Raw genomic sequence first — 21,420 nt, 5'->3', positions numbered from 1 at the left:
GGATATACAAATAATAAATAAAAAATTATGCGTATAATAAAATGATTATTTTATTTAAATTTACTTAAATTTACTTAATTTAAATTTTGATGTTATTAGAACATTTCGAATTTGTATAAAAAAAGTTGAATGATAGCATGATTTTCCTTTTTTTAAAAATATATAAATTCATAAAATATGTAAAATATGTAATGTAAATTCATTTATTTTTCTTTTTTAATAAAATCGTATTTTTAATGCAAATATTAATTGATTTTACTTTTATTAGCCAACTTGTCAAATCGATATAGTATTTAGTACAAAAATACTCTAGAGATTTTTTGCGCAATAAGTATTGTAATCCTTAAGAACTAACTTCAGTTCGTGCCGTCAAAAACACGTGGTTATTTACTCATTGATTTCAATATTTATCCAGAATTGCACATGTAATTTTGTATATTTTCAAAGATGTTTTTACAAAGTTTGACAACTTTTATTAAGAAAAAGAAAAATTATGCTGAGAAATTTGCGTCTTTTGAGATTGATAAAGTAAGCATGAAAATTTTTTTTTAAATATTTTAAATATATTCTTTTAGTTTGTAAACATCGTATTAATATTTTCTTTATTTTTATTTTTTTCTGTTATTACTATTTTTTATTCTATAAATTTTATTTAGATTTTTTTTTTATATATTATTATTTCTAATAATAAGTTTTTTTAATATTATTTTTATTTAATTATAATATATTAAAAGAAAACGATATTTTTAATTTCCACATGTATATCTTTTTGATGAATTTAATAAAAATTATTATGTTTAATGAATGAGTATAATATATAAATTACATATGAAAATTTATAAAAAAATAGAAAATTTCCTTTATTTTATTTATATTATTTATTATTTAGATTTATATATTTAACTTATATATACATTGAAATAATTTATTGAACAATATAACATTTTCAAAAATGTGTTGTATTAGTTTATACATTATCTTTATTAATTTAAAATTGTTATACATAATATGATGTAATTATATTATAGGAACCAAACAAAGATGAATACAAAAGAATTTTAGATATTTTGTGTGAACTCTTAATGAATCCAAAATCTACAGAAGATGTTGCTGAATGTTTTCCACAATTATTGCCTATATTAATCTCTACAAGTATTTCAATGGAAAAAATTTCTTTTGATGATGGAGATTCACTTCATAAATTAAATTCTGTCATTTTAGGAAAATTACTTTGCAAAAATCAAGATCTGTTAATGTATGTATATTTTTATAATTCTATTGTAATATTTTATATTTTATATTTATATTTTTCTATTGTATAATGTATTTTTTTATATTAATATGCGAAATTATTATCATTAGTAATCTTCTCATATTTTTAAGTAAGTTTATTTTATATGAAATAGTATTTTATTTAACATTATAATTTTTCTGTGTTCCACAATATTTTAGGTTGAATATTGAAGAATATTGGAGAAATTCATACAAGGATACAAATAATAATTTTCCAATACTTTGCAGTTTATTAGACTTTTTTTATTACTTGAATTTAAAATTATTTATTCTTAAAATATGTAATGAATGTAAAATATATTTGGAAAAAATTAAAGCTTTTTATAATATAATATTTTGTGTGTTTTCTTAGCAATATTATCAATGCAGTTCAAACAAGTAATTTAAATATTTAAATGATTAAATATATTATTAAAGAATATTGATTAAATATAGAAATATATAAAAATTTATGAAATTAATATAAAATATATTTGGATAATAAAAAAAATAAATTGATATTATTTTATTACAGATTTGTTCTACATTATTTTGAATTAAATCCAGCTCCATTTGAATCTATAGAAGTTGATTATAGTCCATCTTCAAAGCGACGTAATAAACGAAAAATAATATCTTTTATAGAAGTATCTGATTATGATTTAGTAACTGCTTGTTATGATATTCTATGTAGTGCTTCAATGCATTTTAAGTACATATGGAATTGGTCTAAATTTTATAAATATTTAATTCATGAAGATGAAGGTGTTAGATGGTAAGTTATATAAAATTAAATAATAATAAATGATTAAGTTTAGACAATAAATGTTTATAAAAGGAATATATAAAAATAATTTTTAATTATTTTTCAGGATAGCAATAAATTGTATTGCTGTTGTGTTAGGAATGTCGGAATCTTGCTATTTAGCTCATGCAAATGATTTTCTTTCAAAAATTCAACAATTCTCTATTGAAAGTAAAGAAATTAATAAAAATAATATAACATTTGAAGATACCAAAGAAATAGATCAAATTTTTGACGTACCTTCAGTAGTATCTATTGGAGGAATATTACTTCCAGTATTTAAAAAATCTAAATGTAAAAATGATTTAAATCTAGTTCCTGTACCATCTACACGACAAAATTTGCAGAACTTGGCTTTTGCAATATCTTCAAATAATTGTGTATGTTTACAAGGTGCAGTTGGTTCAGGAAAGACTGCATTAGTAGAATTTTTAGCGCATGCTACTGGCCATGATACACAAAATTTTGCAAAAGTACAATTAGGTGATCAAACAGATTCTAAAATGTTATTGGGAATGTACAGATGTACTGATATTCCTGGAGAATTTTTATGGCAACCAGGGATATTGACTGAAGCTGTGTTATCTGGCAAATGGCTACTTTTGGAAGATATTGATTGTGCTGCTTCAGATGTTCTTAGTGTAATTGGACAACTTGTAGAAACTAAAACATTATCAGTTCCTGGTTACAGAGATTTAATACACATAAAAAGTGGATTTCAATTGTTTGTTACAAGAAGATTGATTTCTGGAGGAACACAAAAATCACTTCAAATGCCAATACAGAAAGAATGGTCTTGTGTTAATGTAGAATCTTTATCAAAAAAGGAACTTGTGACAATAGTTCAAACTTTATTTCCAGTATTACATACAGTAGCTACAAGAATTGTTGATGTATTTTTATTATTTTCTGTTGGAAATCATGAAGATGAAATTGAAATGAATAATATGAAGAATTCTAGACAAATCTCTACTAGGGATTTGATTAAGTGGTGTTCCAGAGCTATTATTGATTTTGATGTATCTTCACCTAGTTCGGCATTGAAGATCTTCCAAGATGCTTTAGATGTTTTTTGTTGTTCTATGTCAAATTCTGTACAACGTTTAAATTTGGCAATAGCAGTAGCACATAAATTAGGTATTGTAAAAACAAAAGCTGAATTTTTTGCTGAAATACATAAACCATCTGTAAATGTTCACGAAAAATGTCTCATTGTTGGTAGAGCAAAGTTAGAAATAAAAAAATCTGACAAGGTTAAATTAGAATCAAAAAATTCAAATTTTTCTTATACAAGACCATCTGTTTGTCTTTTAGAACGAATAGCTAGTTGTATTATTCAAAAAGAACCAGTTCTTTTAGTTGGAGAGACTGGAACAGGCAAAACAAGTTGTGTACAATATCTTGCGCAAATAACAGGCCATAAATTAATAGTAATAAATATGAATCAACAAAGTGAAAGTACAGATTTACTTGGTGGTTATAAACCAGTAGATCTTAAACTTTTGATCCTTCCAATTCGTGAAGAATTTGAAATTTTATTTCGATCATATTTTGCAATTGAACCAAATCTAAAATTTTTGAATCATATCGGATATTGCTTTGAAGAAAGAAAATGGAAGACATTGACTACTTTAATGATTCATAGCACTAATGCTGCTTTAAGAAGATTGAGAGCATCTATGAAAAATCAAGATGAAGTAGAAATTTTAAAGAAATGGGAAAAAATAGCACAGAAATTAGAAAAACTTCAATCTCAAGTGCAAAGTCAATATTCCTTAGCATTTTCTTTTGTAGAAGGTAGTTTAATAAAAGCATTAAAGAATGGAGATTGGGTTTTATTAGATGAAATTAATTTGGCTACTGCAGAAACATTGGAATGTCTTTCTGGTTTATTGGAAGGATCTTGTGGATCTCTATCTTTATTAGAGCGTGGAGATAAAGAACCTATAAAAAGACATAAAGATTTTGCAATATTTGCTTGTATGAATCCTGCAACAGATGTTGGTAAAAAAGATTTGCCAGTAGGATTGAGAAATAGATTTACAGAATTTTTTGTCGATGAACTTATAGAGAAGTCAGATTTACAACTTTTAATAAGTTCATATTTGAATGATTTAAATCTTTCATCAGGAAAAATTGAAAGCATTGTCAAATTTTACTTAAATGTCAGAAAAGAAGCAGAAACTACTCTTCTTGATGGAACTGGACATAAACCACATTATAGTTTGAGAACTTTGTGTCGTGCTTTAAATGTATCTGCACAAAATCCTTGTGCAAATGCAGTGAGATCTTTATATGAGGCATTTTGTTTAAGTTTTCTAACACAATTAGATAGTAATTCTTATCCAATAGTACTAAAAATGATAGTTAAAGCTATTTTAGGAGATAAAAATGCGAGTGCTATTATTGGAATTCCAATTCCAAGACCACATGGTTTTGCTGATAATTTTATCTGCTTTGAAGGCTATTGGATTCCTAAAGGTGACCTTGATCCACAAATTCCAGAAAATTATATTCTTACAGAAACAGTCAAACAAAATTTAAAGGACTTAGTACGAGTAGTATCAATAGGTAAAATACCTGTACTATTGCAAGGTGACACTTCTGTTGGAAAAACTAGTTTGATTACATATTTGGCAAAAGCTTCTGGACATGTCTGTGTTAGAATTAATAATCATGAACACACTGATTTGCAAGAATATGTTGGTACTTATATAGCTGATTCTACTGGAAAATTGGTCTTTAAAGAAGGTATTCTAGTAGATGCTATGCGAAAAGGATATTGGATAATTTTGGATGAATTAAATTTAGCACCTAGCGATGTTTTAGAAGCTTTGAACCGAGTTCTTGATGATAATAGAGAATTGTTTATTCCTGAAACTCAACAAGTTGTAAAAGCACATAATAATTTCATGTTATTTGCTACTCAAAATCCTCCAGGTTTATATGGTGGAAGAAAAATGTTATCACGTGCATTTCGAAATAGATTTGTTGAGTTACATTTTGATGAAATTCCATCTAAAGAACTTCAAGTAATTTTGCATAAAAGATGTAAAATGCCAGAAACGTATTGTAAACAAGTAATTAATGTAATGACAGAACTTCAAGTACGAAGAAAGAGTACTGCAACTTTTGCTGGAAAAAAGGGTTTTATAACTCTTAGAGATTTGTTTCGTTGGGCTGAAAGATATCATCTCGCACCCGATACTGGAGGCACTTTGTATGATTGGAGTCAACATTTAGCTGATGAAGGATATTTAGTTCTTTCTTCAAAAGTTCGTCATCCTGATGAATGTTTAGAAATCATACAAGTGTTAAAGAAACATTTAAGAAGAGATGTTGATCCAGATGCTCTATTTTCACTTTCCGAAAAAACTTCTACCGTTACTAAACCAATTTTGGAATCTCTTTTGTCAAAAAAGATCCCAGGATTTGAACATTTAGTTTGGACATATCAAATGCGTAAAATGGCAGTACTTCTTTCAAAAGCCTGTGATTTCAAAGAGCCAATTCTTCTAATTGGTGAAACAGGGGGTGGCAAAACTACAGTTTGTCAACTATTGTCTGTAATTAGACAACAGGAACTTAGTATTGTCAATTGTCATATGCATACAGAAGCTTCAGATTTTCTTGGAAGTCTTCGTCCAGTTAGAGAACATGGAGAAAATCAGAAATTGTTTGAATGGGTTGATGGTCCTTTAGTAAAATCTATGAAAACTGGAGGCTTTTTTTTGATAGATGAAATTTCTTTAGCGGATGATAGTGTACTTGAGCGATTGAACTCTCTTTTAGAACCTGAACGTAAACTTTTAATCGCTGAAAAACCATCGTCCGAAGAAAATGCAACAGTCACTGCTCATGAAAATTTTATTTTTGTTGGTACAATGAATCCTGGCGGTGATTACGGTAAAAAAGAACTTTCACCAGCGCTTAGAAATAGATTTACGGAAATTTGGTGCGAAGGTTGTGTTTCAATGGATGATCTTAAATGCATTATAGAACATAATTTACACAAAGAATTCAAGAAAAGTGTTTCTACAGCGATAATAGAGTTTATTAAATGGTTACAATCTATGGAAATAGGAAAGAAACTTGTTGTTAGTGTCAGAGATATACTTACATGGGTCAATTTTGTTAATTGTTGTGAAAATTTAAAAATAGGAGATGCCTTCTTCCATGGTGCAGCTTTAAGTTATATTGATGGACTTGGATCTGGTTTGACCGCTGCAGAAAATTCAACAAAATTAAAAGATTTTAAGGATTCAGCATTGAAATTTATTGAACAGCAAATACAAAGTACATTAAAATCTGAATTAATATTAAATTATAAGGAATTTGATATTGAATACCATAAAGATAAATTTGGAATTCATCCATTTTACGTGAAGAAGGGAAATGAACAAATTCCAAGCAATATACAATTTGCTTTTTCAAGTCCAACAACAAAAATGAATACTTTAAAAGTTTTACGCGCTTTACAATTAAGGAAACCAATCTTATTAGAAGGTAGTCCAGGAGTTGGCAAAACTAGTTTAGTTTCTGCACTTGCTAGAGCATCTGGACATCATCTTCTTAGATTAAATCTAAGTGATCAAACAGATATTTCGGATTTGTTTGGAGCTGATTTACCAGTGGAAGGAGGGAAGCCTGGCGAATTTTCATGGAAGGATGGTCCCTTTTTAAGAGCTCTTAAAAATGGAGATTGGATTCTTTTAGATGAATTAAATCTTGCATCCCAGTCAGTTCTCGAAGGATTAAATGCCTGTCTTGATCATCGTAGTGAAATTTATATTCCAGAATTAGGAATGACTTTTATTGTGAAATCAGGAACTCGATTATTCGGCTGTCAAAATCCTCTTCGTCAAGGTGGAGCTAGAAGAGGCCTTCCAAAGTCATTTTTGAATCGTTTTACACAAGTAAGATGTGTTTTCAAATTTTGTTCAAAACAATAATACATTGTTTAGCACGCTATAAAGTTTTTTGTTAAAAATTTTTAAAAAATTTTTTTAAATCAGAATATATAAAAAAAATTTATAATTTGTAATATATTCTGATCATTGTTTATATGTGTAATTAATTTCACGTTACGATCAGCTATTGGGATCAATAATAACTACGACTGCCACTAGGCGGCTTCTAATGTCGCTATACATTCTCGCTGCTAAAAGCGGCATATTAATATATATGATATCGAGTTCATCGGTTTAAGATTTATCAGATTTTATGTGTTGGAATATCTGTTTTATGATTCCCTTTTTTTTCCGTAATAGGATTGTTTTTAAAAATCTTTTTTTTTTACTTTTTCCAACTGAAGTCATATAATGAAAGTTAGTACTTTTCTTTTATAATTCATCCCTATAATCCATTATATGATTTCTCTTAATGTTAATCAAGATGTAGAATAAGATAGAGAATATAGAATAAAGATAATATTAAAAAAATTGAGTATAAAATTTAAGGTAATAATTAATGTAGAAAATTATTAATGTAGATTAGAGATGAAAGATTTTTCAATTTTTTTTCTTAATGTTTCGGTATATTTAAGAATATTGGTTATCGATCATTCTTCCTTTTTATTTGTATTAAAACTAAGTATTATTGATCTTATTATAAATGTTTTTAAGGCATGAAATTATAGGATTTTGTTTTTCATAATACGAAATATTTATAATTAAAAGCTAAAATATTAAAAACAAACTTGATCAATAAATAGAAATAATAGATGTATGGAAATATAATTTATCAGAAATTTTTTTCATTTGAATTTTTATTTTTTGTTTAGGTTTTTATAGATGCTCTCGAACAAAGCGATTTAAAGTTCATTCTAAATGTTCAATTTCCGGAGTTATCAGAAGATTTACTCGATAAGATGATACAATTTAATGAAGAATTAAGCTCTCAGATTGGAATTACCTGGGGCCATTCAGGATCACCTTGGGAAATGAATCTTAGAGATGTTACCAGATGGTGTGAAATAATGATGGCAAATTTTAAATTAAGTAAAGAAAAAATATTCAATCCTGGAAATGGTGCTCAGTTAATTTATATAAATAGAATGAGAACAAATGAAGATAAAAAGAAGGTAACGTATAATATATTTAATATTTGGTATATCAAATATTCTTTTTTATATAATTTTATATAATTCATTTCTTGTATAATATATGTATATTGCTGTAATTTTTTTTTTCTAATATTTTATGTATTTTTTTAATTTTAATAATCTAAAATTAATTTTAATTTTTTTTTTTTTTGTTAAATTATAGATAATCGACATATATAACAGGATATTTTCGCAGAATGATTGGCATTTGCCAGATCCAGAATTTCCAATTTATTTGACAAAAGACAAGATTTTTTTAGGAGATGAAGTATTGGATCGTAACGATTCTGCGATTTATGAAAACAATGATTTGCTACTTCTAAGGGAGCAGAAAATTATTCTTAAAGGACTTGCACAATGTGTTAACATGAATTGGATGTCTATTCTCGTAAGTTTTTTAAAGTAACTTATCTTATTTCCTTGGTCAAATTATGATTTAAAAATTATTTTTATTTTATTCTTTTTTACGTATATTTTACGGATAATGATAATAATAATTTCAAATGAAAATTTTTGTAAAGATTTTGGAAAAAAGTGAGACCATAATAATTTTTAAATAAAAATAATATTTTACTGTTTTATTTTATTTATTTTTTTATTGATTATAATTATACTGTATAATATTGTTATTAATTCTACGATAGGTTGGAGGATCTGGAACTGGGAAAAGTAGTCTCGTTCATCTTCTCGCAAACTTGACTGGACGGAAGCTCAAATCGCTTGTCGTAAATCCTGCAATGGACACTACGGAAATTTTGGGTGGCTTCGAGCAAGTAAGTTATTTTATAATAATAATCATTTTTTAACATTACACTTCGATGACATGATTTTTATTTCATGTTAAATATAGAAAATTCTAAATATTGCAATTATATTGGTGCAATATTGCAATATTTTATCTTGAGATTTAATTAGGGATTTTAAAAATACGAGTATATTGCTTTTTTTTTGTGTAATTTAACATATTAATTATTTTTTAAAATTACTTAGATTACAAAGATTACAATTTGTCTGAATTTTTTAAATAGATTTTTTTTCAACTATCTTTTTCTTGTTTATACATTGAATGATTATAATAACTGGACTAATCTTATTTTGAATAAAAATAAGACAAAATGAAAATGGTAAAATTTGCATGGTTTAATGAGTTTCTCCGCTGACACGATTTTTTTTAATGGATTTATCGATTCGTCTGTATAATGGAATTTTTTTTCTTGAATGAAATATTTCTATTTTTACAAATTAGTTTTATGAAATATTTCTCTATATAATAAAGAAATATAATAAAAAAGTAAAATATTAAATATTAAAAGATATGCATATAATTTTTTAAATTTTATCAACTAAAACGCATAAAACTTTGTTCAATTTATAATTTTTTATTCTTTATATTTATTTCTTTATTTTATTTTATTTATACAATTTGTTCAATTTGTTTATTTCGTTCAAGTTATTATATTATATTTACTTTATTCGTTTCACTCATTTCACTTACACACTCTTTTTTCAAATTTCTTTTTTTTCTCTTCACATTTTATTCAAATTATTCATTTATTTCGTTTATTTTCCATTTACCTTCGTTTATTACCATCTTATGGTATTGCATCGTTTTCTTTTTATTCGTAACTTAATAAATATTATGCGCACGGAGGATAAATATTATGCAATTGTCCATATTTCAACGTTCCAAAGGGAATCCTTAGTATCATAAGTTGTTAGACGAGAGTAATATACTGTTTATTGCTGGAAAGAAGTCTCTCAGGATAGCACAGAGAGGTCGTTTGCTAGGATCGCTTATCTCGGTTCTGTTGACAAACCTGACACCGTACGCTACATAGTAGTAGAAGAGCTATAATTTGAATATACAAAATTATAAAAATTATTTTCATTTATAAAGTTATGTTAGGATAATTATTTAAAATTGAATTATTTTCGAAATTATTAATTATGTCTAGCTTATTCATATACTATATTACCATTATTTAAGTCTCGAGAGGTGTAGATAATTGCAGATCAGGATATCTTTTTCATAGAAACTAGGATAACATTTCTATCCAGAGATTCGAAAAAGTGCTTTAGTTCCATTTTGGGAAATTTTCCTACCATTTTGATTCGATCACGTTTCTCTTATTTATATATTTCGTGAATCTACCGTACGGCAAAAATAATAGAACTCTAAAAAAAAAAAAAAAAAAAAGAAAGGAAATAATCAAAAAAATATCCGTTGTCAAAGATAATCTATCTTTATTTACACACTCATATATAACATCGATTCCATAATTTATTATATAAACGCAAATAATGTTTGTTGTATAATCAATGCGATACAAATATTGCAATCAATTTTTTTCGGACGATCTTTTTTGTGTGTAATATCTATTGATCTGCCAGGCACCGTTTATCAATAAACCTAATTAAATTAATATCCTTAACTCTATCGTTTGGCGAACACTCATCGTTTTATTTTATTTTATTTTCATAATTTCGTAAGTTCGCTTCCCTTACAAAAGTCTTTCGAGAGAAATTGACATTGTTTCAGGGATTTTCCGGACTTAATTTTCTTTTTTTTTTTTTCTTCTTTTTTCTTTCGAATTCCTCGTGTCTCGTAATAAATACTTAAATATTCCAATTTTGAAAAGGAAATAATCATCGTTCTGATAATTGAATATCTAATTAATACGATTGAAACAATAATTGGATATACGAAGTAATTTCAGTTAATTCAGGTTTGATTTAACACAAATTACAGTTGTATATACGCGTAATCGAAAAAATAACATTATAGTATTATAGCTTGTGCAATTTATTAAAGCGCATAAATGCATGCAGAAGAAAAGTCACATGTTTCTTCGTGAATAAGTTAGAAATAGAAAGAAAAATCGATTCAACAAAATCAAGTTTAAAAATAATCCGTTTCATGAAATTATAAATTGATATTTATTTTTAAATAAATACGTACATTTTTGTAATCGTATTATTTCAGGTATTACAGCGAAATATATATATATATATACATACTATTTTTCGATAATGGAAAAATTATTTTTCTCCATTTGTCTTGAATAAATTCGTTCAATTTCAAACAATTTTCCGTTATTTTTTTTTTTTTTTTTTTTTATTAAAATCACTCCGCATAGAAACCGATGAATTTGCAGAAAACATCGATATTCCATTGTAGACACTGTATATATTTGGGGATCTCGACTAATATTAGTAAACGTTCTAGCTATTATAGTTTGGATCCGTAGATCTATGAATCTTTGGATTCTCCGCGAGGCATGGTAATTATATGAATTCTGCTTACGATCCGTTTGCTTGCGAAACGTTCAGTATTGATGACGTTCAATTGCTCGAATCGCTTCTTGAATAATGCTCGTGCAGTACGTATTAGGGGATCGAAATAAGGATGAAAATATTGCTGATATCGATAATAAAATATCGATGATATCGAGTCATTGTAGAATTATATATTTATTTGTGATTTATACGAGATGTGTGTGTGTGTGTGTGTGTGTGTGCGCGCGCGCGCGCGTGTGTGTGTGTGTGTAAGTTTCATAGAGAAAAATCGATTTTCGAGAAAGATATATTTGAAATATCATTTTAAAATAATGGATGATGATATTTGTTATTTGTTGAAATTAATAATATTTTTAAAGAAAGAAAAAATAGTATATCTCTCTCAACTATTTATTATAAATAGAAAAGTATGATTAGTAATGTTTAAAAATGGAAAAAAAAATTATCTATAAAATTTAATTATACGATATAATTGATTATAATAATATTTCTATAAAATGAAATACAAATACGCAAAATTTAAAAATACGATACGATTCTTGATCTTTCCATTTATTCTCATCTTATTATCTTGTTAAATTATTTCTCTCCATAGAAATTGCTTGAATCTTACGATAAACGAACGCTGTGAAATATATTTTATTTTTTTTTTTTTTTTTTTTTTTTTTACGACAGAATTAAAACTTGTTCTGGGGAAAAAAAAGAATAGTTGTTTTCAAGCACAATTTAAAAAATTATTCGAGCATTAAAAACGTGTATTTTTTTTTTATCAAATAAATTAAATCAGAGAACGCACGTCCGGAAATCCCTAAAGTTTTACATAGAAAATATATATGTATATGTATACATATATTTAGTTGCGTATACACATATACAAGATGGTTATTGGATTTATGTCTTTTTTCTTTTTTTTTAAAAATATAATTTTTATCAAATCTAATTTGAAATAGTAATTTTATCATTCTTTAAAAATGATCGATCGATAATATGGTAAGAATTAGTATTTTTAAAAAAAAGTTAAAATTATGAGAAATTTATTAATCTAGTTGATTCGTCCATTTTCTAATTAATATCAATTTCTTGAATTTTTCTTACATACATTTACATAATTTGTAAAATATATCACTTTTGTGATTATCGTTAATATCTTAGAATGCTAATTTTTAAATTTTATTGGCACACATTTTCGAACAATAACACATACAAATTCGTGTTCTTACATATATTATATATATTATTAACTTAAATAAAAATTGTATTACAACAATTTTACTTTCACTTTTTACTTGTCAAAAAAAAATTTAAGTCCGTGGCACTTATTTCTCGCACACCCTGTATACGTGTACATGCATCTACGCGTCTGTATAATATATCCGTATAATAAGTCCGTATAATAACATTAATAATAAATAATATATAATAATAGTAATAATAATCGAGACAAAAAACTCGATTCATTTTGAGTCCCCAGTTGAGTGGAAAGCTCATTCGAAGGTGCAGACTATCTAACGTATCCCCTAAATTAATCGCTTAATTAATCACTAGTTGGTGCAGCTAATGCCTTTTTCGATTCACAATTAAAGGAACTATACGTTTGTTGGTGATTTTTTTTTTTATTTCCTGTATTTTCTACTTTAATAATGGCTACCTTCTTTTCTCTTGTTCCATCTCTCTCTCTCTTTCTTTTTTTTTATAATTTTTTTTTTCAAACTGGCGTTACCTAAATAGAGTAGTCATCTAGAAAGCGAAGTTTTACATGGAAACGTGCTTAATGTCGACGAAAGATTATCCCTACGTATTTTTTATCCTTTTTTTTTTTTTCTTTTCGTGGTTTGGCAATTTTTGAAGACTTTTGGACGGTCCCTCGCAGAACCTTTTTTTTTTCTTTTTTTTTTGGCAACGCTTTTATCTTTCTCTTTTTCGGAGGAGGAGAATCTTTATCTCCGATAAAGATCTCTGTCTTACCGACTGAGAAGTGAACGTTCTGCGATTCTTTCCTCTTCGAAAGTTGTTCGAGCATTTTCAAACTCTCGGCTATTTCATTTGATACAAGTTTCTTTGCTTTCTTTCTTTCTTTTTTTTTTTTTNTTTTTTTTTTTTTTTGTTTGACAAAGTTTTTTGACAAACTTTGTCAGAAATTATAAATATCTTGGAAAATAAGATTCGATATAAATGTTATAAATTTCTTATCTCGCATAAAATAATAAACGATACTAAAATATACCATTTATCGATAAGGAAGAGTATATTAAAATTAATTTATTAGAACGGCTCAATTGGTCGAACGAATATTTTCTATCAAGAACATTTTTTTTCTCCTAGGCGATCATTCGCTAGGCAAATCGCTGCTAGTCGGGCTGACGTTCACTTTCGAGTCGCTTAATTTCAGAGGTGGGGGTATTAATATGCTCGATCTTCTACTAACATCTTCTTGGTAAATGCTCGACGTGCTTTTCGATCTTGACACCAGAATCCATGGATCCGGTGGTACGATCACGGAGTCGTCCTGTACGGTTTTAATTCCGCGATTAATTACGATTAGTTAATCTTAAACAGAAAGTGTAGAGAAAGACACCTTGATTAATCACGAACATCATAGAGTTACGAGTTTCTTTGCATGCTATAGAACTGTAAGAATCATGCAATTATACGTGATCAATTATAATTCGATCAAGCTTGGAATTCTTTTTCTTATGGAAAAGGATATCGAATGGGAACAGGGACAGGATCTTTTTCAAGAGGAATAATTTCCTTAATAATTTCTGCCTACGTTACCTACGTTCGGTGCCATTGACAATTACCTTCTATAACGCTCTCTTCGTTATGCATGATCGATAAAACATCAAACTTATGTCCAAACAAATTATCAATTCATAATTAACTCACAATTACTGTATTTATGATTAAATAATTAAAAGCTAGCAAGATATCAGCCATTCATGCTGAAAGGATGCAATTTCGACTGACAACTGATAAAATAATAAAATTAGCCTAAACAGCTAGGTTAAACTTAAAAAGCCATTCCTCACGAGCCAATAATAAAACATTCCACATATTTCGCTTTCGATCTTTCAATTTGCAATTTGCAGTCGGAGATAAAGATAAAGATATAGTTGGAAGGAAAGTTCGAGAGAATGAACGTTTGTTTCGCAAGTACCAGTAAGTGTTTGCCGGTGGGCGGCAAGGGCGGTTTGAGGAGGGCCACGTCCGTAAGATCGGGACACGCGTTAGGCTGAACCAGTGGTGGTTCGGGGGGCGAAGGGACCGCCTCGATCGGCTCTTGGTACCGTGGCGGTTGCACCGTACTCTCGACGGGGATGCTTGGACCCAGGATCCAGCTGGCGATCACCTCGCAGCAGCCGCAGAAGAATTCCGAAAGACCTTGACGTAGACCACGGTGTAGGCTGAGGAAGAGTACCGGGTTCACGAATGCGTGAATGTACGCGATATGTAGAGTCACCTGCAAATTTATTAAAATTCTTTCGTGACAAATGTTCGCCAATGCGTTTCCTATGATCTTTCGAATTTATTCTCTCGTAACTATATATTTGGTGTGAAAAAAAAAAAAGAAGAAACGTGGAAAACGCTTTCATACGGGAGAGGTGAGAGAGAGCTCGAATTCGAATTGCGCGCCAGAAAGTAAAGCGCATCCGGTTCGCGTAAATTCGACGTCGCACCGTTCGAGAAATTTCTGTTCGATCGGTTAAAAGGAAGTGGCGCGTATTTCGTGAAAAAAATGAAACAAAAAAATTTGTTAATAAAAGTAATAAAAGTTTGCGATATTATTTAAATATATTCTCTTTCGAGAATTTCGCTCCGAAGATTTTATTACTTGCTGCGGATCATTGAATAATTGATTGTCTTGAGGAAGAGAGAGAGAGATAGAAAAATCAAAAGAAGAGTATCGAGCGAACGAATAAAGGAATTGGAGATCTCGTAAAATGTAAAGAGGACCAAACTGGTGATTTAAAATTTAAAATCTTTATAATCCGATATACATCAGAAGGCAAGGTGGCCTTAATTCACGCAGTGTTGAATTAACGAGATCCTGTAGGTAAGCTCTTTCGTATCTTAATTACCGACCGACGATAAAATGAGAATACATAAATAAGAAAGTTTTTTTTCTCTCTTTGCTCTCTCTATTCAATAGATAACAAATCGACACACACACACACACACCCGTTCACGCAAATAGTATAGCAACGGATAAATTTACCTCGTAACCGGTTGGATTACCGATGATAGGATGATCCACCAGGGTGACGAAGAACAGTGGTCCCCAAAAGATTCCGTACGCGGCGGTGATGACCAGAAACATCTTCACTCTCTGTACGCCCTCCCTCTCCATCCTCTTTAAGTAATTTCTCATTTTTCGGTGCTCCTCCGCCGCCCCGCTTCTCTGAAGCAATACTTCCCTTTTAGGGGAACGAACGGAGCGAAATGTGGCGGTTGAGAGGGAGGGGAGAGGGGAAGAGAGGCTCGACGCTCGTCGTTTAGACATCGTCGTAGGGACATCTTTCTCTCGTGACTGTCGCGCGTATTCCGCGCAAGGTGTCTCTGATAATGAGGTGGCGGGGATTCGAACAATGCGAACGAGGTTACGAGGAGAAATGAACCGGTGGTCGTGCGTACACCGATTCGTTTCATTTCGTGGAAGGATTTGAATTATTTTGACGAAGAGGATAATAAAAAAAATTGCAACAGGGATCTTTTTTTTTTTTTTTTTTAAATTCAAGGATTCGACATCAAGAAAAATTGTGCTATGATCGTGATGGCGAGGGAGATTTTATTTTAGAAAAAAAAAAAAAATATATATTTTTTCCCCCGGAATTGTAATTTGACAAATTGAATCGTTCGTGTGAAACTCGTAAGCTGCTGTTGTATTTGATTATTGGAATATCGATTATTTGGAAATGTGATTTTTTTTTTTTTTTTTTCTTTTGAGTGGTATGCTTTTTTTTTACAAGAGAGAAAATTATATGCTGATACGTGATTTCTTTTTTCTCCTTTATTTGTTTATCGTTTAAGTACGTACGAGTTCAATATAATAAATTAAGCAAAAGAATTGGAATTTTTTACAATTCAAAATGGAAAAAAAAAAAGGAAAATAATTTTAGATAGAATTCTAGATAGATTTGGTGAATCAATAATTAATTGAAACCTCAAAAAATTATCTAGAAAAGTGTTGAACTTTTGTATCATCTTTCTTGAGAAAGAGAAAGAGATTTTTTTTTTTTTTATAGTTAATTATTTATTATTTATTATTACCTTGGGCGTGCCACCATTCGTGGATGCGGCAGAATTTTCAGGAACCGCATTCGTTTGTTGGTTACCCGTTGTATTCACGAGAATTGTTAGTAGTGCTACCTTTACCTGATACAAAAATCGATTATTTTTTCAATAGAGAACGAAATTTTAACGCAATTTATCATAAATCGCCTCCGCACTTTTATCTATCTCAAATCTGTGAAATAAATTAATTTTTGCGCGATTTAAAAAAAAGTTTTCAGTTCCAGAAAATTTCCAATGTTACAATGCCCGAAAAATCTCACATTAACGGTGGATTAAAATTAAATTCTTCAACGATTAAATTAAATTAAACTAAAAAAAAAAAAATCTAAATATCTAAAAAGTGGCAAATCAATTTCTGAATCAAAAATCTAAATTTACCAAATCAAAAAATTTATTAAATTATTAAATTCACTACCGTGTATCGAATTGTACAAATTTTATCTAAATATTTCTAAATATTATAAAATAAAATATTAATGCACTATTTTCACTTTCTAAAGCTTCTATTGTTTATTAAATTATGAGATGCTTAAATTAAATATATATATATATATATACATTAATAATATCGACAACTTCCGGTTTTCTATTAAGCGCAACGAAACGAAAACGGTGCTAATTACCGTCCTGATCAACAGTCATCGTCGCTTTAACTGGTTGGTAAATCGTAGGAACCAAAATTTGAATAATAAATTGCTTAATTTTCTTCGAATTAACACTTTGCTGGTGCATGACGCTGATGTCGTATGAATAATTACTGCACGGTGTCCATTGAAGATGGATCTGAAGGGATTGCAAATTTCTATCTTCCACGTGTCCATTTCTATCTTCCATCGACAAAAAATTCTCTGTTAAAAATCTTAACCCGCGAAATGCAACTATCAAGACGTGGAAGAATCGTGAAAACTCCCATTTTCCAATATTTTTGGCCAACAATTATTGAAATTTACAATTTAAAATATCTGTGACAAAGAAATTTTCAAATTTTCCAATATCTACAGAATTTTATTAAAAAAAAGAAAAAAAACTTAACAATAACATAGAAAGTCTCGATCAGTCGAAATTATTAAAAATTATTGAATTATTAAGTGGAAGAATCGTAAAAACTCTCATTTTCCAATATTTTTCTTTGGCCAATTATTGAAATTTACAATTGTATCTGTGACAAAAAAAAAAAATATAAAAAAAGAAATTTTCAAATTTTCCAATATCTACAGAATTTTATTAAAAAAAAAGAAAAAAAGAAACTTAACAATTAAACATAGAAAGTCTCGATCAGTCGAAATTATTGAATTATATATAGAAAAAGAAATTTTCAAATTTTCCAATATCCGTTTTCTACAGAATTTTATTAAAAAAAAAGAAAAAAAACTTAACAATTAAACATAGAAAGTTTAGTCGATAAGTCAAAATTATTAGAAATTATTGAATTTCGAAATTCGAAAGATTTGAAATAATAAAAATTTAAAATATGGTTCATTGGTGCATAACGGTTCGTATCGTTCCTTTGCAAGGATGGATGATACGAGTGATGGAAAGTGTGCAAGAAGGAGAGAGATGCCATTAGTCTCTCTGTAGTCAGACACGGTTTGCGCACAATGCGTCAACCTGCTGCCTGCTTTACAAGACATTATTCTCTTTATTCCGAAGAATTTTTTTTTTTTTTTTTTTTAAAGAAAATCGCGCGTGAAAATCTTGAGAAAAGAAATTCAAAAATTATATTCGAATTAATCTGAATTAAATATCATCGATAATTCGAGTTGAACTTGAAAGGATATTTTATACGAGGAAGATAATTGCAGAGACGTTGATCATCACCCTCTTTTAATAACAGAGATATATTTACACGCGGCTAACGTGAGAATATTCATCATGAATATTCATCGTAATCCAAGGAAATTTTCACTTCACGCGATGCGCAGGTAAATTTTAATAAAGGATCACGGTACGAACGGTTGTGTCGAGTGCTTTTTAATGGGGAAAAAAGCGAAAGCATTATTGTTGCTATCAATAGCCAGCAAAGTGTCGATTTGAAAAAAGTTTGAAAAGTTTCGAGCGAAAAGAAAAGTCGAATTAATTCTCTAATTTTCTTTTTCTTTTCTCCCTTTCTTTGAAAAAGCATATTTTGTTTCAATCATCTTATCTTCTATAAAAATAAATAATAATTATATATTTTTTTTTTATAATTGTATTCGTATCTACAAAATATATACTCGTGTATAACTATTTACTACTAATCTATATAACTATAATATTAAAAAATAATAAAAACTATAATATTAGAAGGAATTATAATTTCTCGCTACTGGAAATGGTGTATAATTTGTTGAAAACTAGACTGTTTAATTTGTAATAATAAAGTGGTAATAAATAATCTACGAGATTAATCACTTGACATTGCATAACAAATTACACTAGCGAAAAGTGCTGTGAGAAAAATTATATTATTTATGTACAACAACTACTATATTGAACTATATACAATAATGCAATACGGTTATAAAAATGAAAAAAAAAAAAAAAAAAATATTGGAAACGGTTTCGTCGATTCTTCGATTCATGTGTGTACATCTATTCGATATACGTATATATTTTTTTAAGGCTTGAATTAATTCAATCGTGCGTAATAAGATAAGCGGTCAATTATATTTCAGATTTGAATCAAATCGAATAAGCTTCATTCTATAATTGCTACTACAAGTAATAATAAATAATCGAAAACGAAGAAGAAGAAGAAGAAGAAAAAAAAAAAAAGAAAAACATTCTTCTCGATATCAGAATACTTGGTTTCGTGATAAAAAGTGCTCCGAAGAATATTGTGCCTTGATCTTGGTGTGCCTTTTTCTCTCTTGTATTCGAAAAATGATGGTTCGATATGATCCAAGTTAACATGCATATGATGCGATCCAAAGAGAGAGAGAGAGAGAGAATACAGATTCATTCAAATTTGATATAAAAAAAAAAGAAAAAAAAAAAATATTAATTCAATCGAATCTGCAAATCATCTCTCGACAAACAACAAAAACAACAACAACAACAACGATACTTTCATCCCCCCCTCATGTAGATTGGGCGAAATGGCGTCGCCACGTGCAGCTATAAAAAAGACGATGATGCATGCGATCCCCGACTTGCGATGAGAAATCAAAAGCTTGCCAACTGGGGGGGGAGGAATACGTACCGCTTCGACGTTCGCCTTGGTCAAATCTTTGTGCAGTTTCCTGAGATGGATGAGGGTGAGGGCGACGCAGATCATGTTGATGGCGATCCAAAGGACGTTTAATATGTAATGGCGGAACGGGCCGTGCACAAGAGGGCAGCTCGGCGCGTTGTGACCCGATTCAGTGTTCGCGGCAAGTGCGCCGCTCAGAAACGTTGGGCCCAGGTTGATCGTGATGCTCGCGAACCATATCATGAACGTGCCGAAAAGAACGCACTGGAAAATGATGGGGAGGGGGGAGAGAGGGGGGATAGGTGGTTATTTGTTGTTGTTATTTGTTACGGGGCAAAGATAGTACACGAGATAGTAGGGGTGTTTTTAGGGGGAAGGGGGAGGTCCGTATAAAAATACAAAAATAAATCCGAGGATATATTTTGTGTGTATATATATATATACATATATATATACATATACATATATATACATATATATATATATTCCCCCTCCCCTTCCCCCAAAAGTTGCATCGAAAGTTGGGGAAAAATAGGTCGGTTATCGCGTTCCGCCATCTTGATGCAAAGATTGCACGTGTCGCGAATTTCCAACTCCTTTTTCCTTCATAACCTCTTCAAGTGGCGATGCATTTCGAAGTAAAAGCTTTCTTAAGGTTTTGCTTACACGGGCGTTCAAGAGGCACGCGAATGGTTTATTTTTAACCTTGAGAATAGAATATAACTATTTGTTGTTATTTCAAGCGAACGTGTCGGGTTACACGTTTTTACGCGTATTAGTTTTTTTCGGTCGTGTCGGAGATAAGAATGGGCAGAGGCTTGCAGAAATACGTTTTATTTATCTCTATTTTAGTATATCGGTGGTACGAATATAGAAGAGAATTATAGAGAAACAAAAATTATATCAAATTTATGTGAATTTATTTATCTCGATATAGATATTTTCGTATGCCAATTTTTCAGTCATGTCGGTTCATAAGAAAAGACCGAGATGTAATTTTAGCGAAAAGTATATCAAATTTATTTACTTTTGAATTTATTTTTTCAATTTTTTGATCATGTCAATGATATTCTCACTGATATTCGATAAAACAAAAATAAAAATAGGAAGAAGTTTACAGAAAATATTAATGAAAGTATCTTAAAAAAAGTATATCAAATCTATTCATTGAATTTCACGAATTTATTTATCTCTTAATGTATATATATATATATATAAATTTTTCGGTTATGTCGGTTCATAAGAAGAGGCTTTCAGAGATAGAAATATAAAGAAAATATAAAGCATGATACATTTTAATCTTAGCGAAAAATCAAATATATCAAATTTACTTACTTTTGAATTTATTTTTTCAATTTTTCGTATCGGTGAGATTCTTACTGATATCTAATAAACAAAAATGAAAATAGGAAGAGGTTTACAGAAAATGTAATGGAAGTATCTTAAAAAAAGATGATATATATATATATATATATATAT

The 21,420-nt window shown here is 29.0% G+C and overlaps 2 protein-coding genes across 2 annotated transcripts in view; one reads left to right on the top strand and one right to left on the bottom strand.

The window, feature by feature from the left end:
* Window positions 1-401: 401 nt before the first annotated feature.
* LOC122717362 (midasin) overlaps window positions 402-21,420 on the top strand; it is a 109,597-nt gene continuing 88,578 nt past the window's right edge. The window contains exons 1-7 of the mRNA XM_043941382.1: window positions 402-528; window positions 1,029-1,255; window positions 1,808-2,047; window positions 2,145-6,993; window positions 7,860-8,159; window positions 8,344-8,568; window positions 8,825-8,953. Coding sequence (XP_043797317.1) covers window positions 448-528; window positions 1,029-1,255; window positions 1,808-2,047; window positions 2,145-6,993; window positions 7,860-8,159; window positions 8,344-8,568; window positions 8,825-8,953 — 6,051 coding nt within the window. The 5' untranslated portion in view covers window positions 402-447. The remainder of the gene's footprint in view (window positions 529-1,028; window positions 1,256-1,807; window positions 2,048-2,144; window positions 6,994-7,859; window positions 8,160-8,343; window positions 8,569-8,824; window positions 8,954-21,420) is intronic.
* LOC122717363 overlaps window positions 13,723-21,420 on the bottom strand; it is a 50,011-nt gene continuing 42,313 nt past the window's right edge. The window contains exons 4-8 of the mRNA XM_043941383.1: window positions 19,951-20,205; window positions 16,746-16,850; window positions 15,694-15,876; window positions 14,635-14,937; window positions 13,723-13,983 (exon numbers count right to left, since the gene is read on the bottom strand). Coding sequence (XP_043797318.1) covers window positions 13,804-13,983; window positions 14,635-14,937; window positions 15,694-15,876; window positions 16,746-16,850; window positions 19,951-20,205 — 1,026 coding nt within the window. The 3' untranslated portion in view covers window positions 13,723-13,803. The remainder of the gene's footprint in view (window positions 13,984-14,634; window positions 14,938-15,693; window positions 15,877-16,745; window positions 16,851-19,950; window positions 20,206-21,420) is intronic.

Source organism: Apis laboriosa, unplaced genomic scaffold, assembly GCF_014066325.1.
Source record: "Apis laboriosa isolate Shangri-la unplaced genomic scaffold, ASM1406632v1 scaffold4_cov146, whole genome shotgun sequence".
Lineage (NCBI taxonomy): Eukaryota > Metazoa > Arthropoda > Insecta > Hymenoptera > Apidae > Apis > Apis laboriosa.
This window is presented reverse-complemented; position numbering and strand designations above follow the sequence as displayed.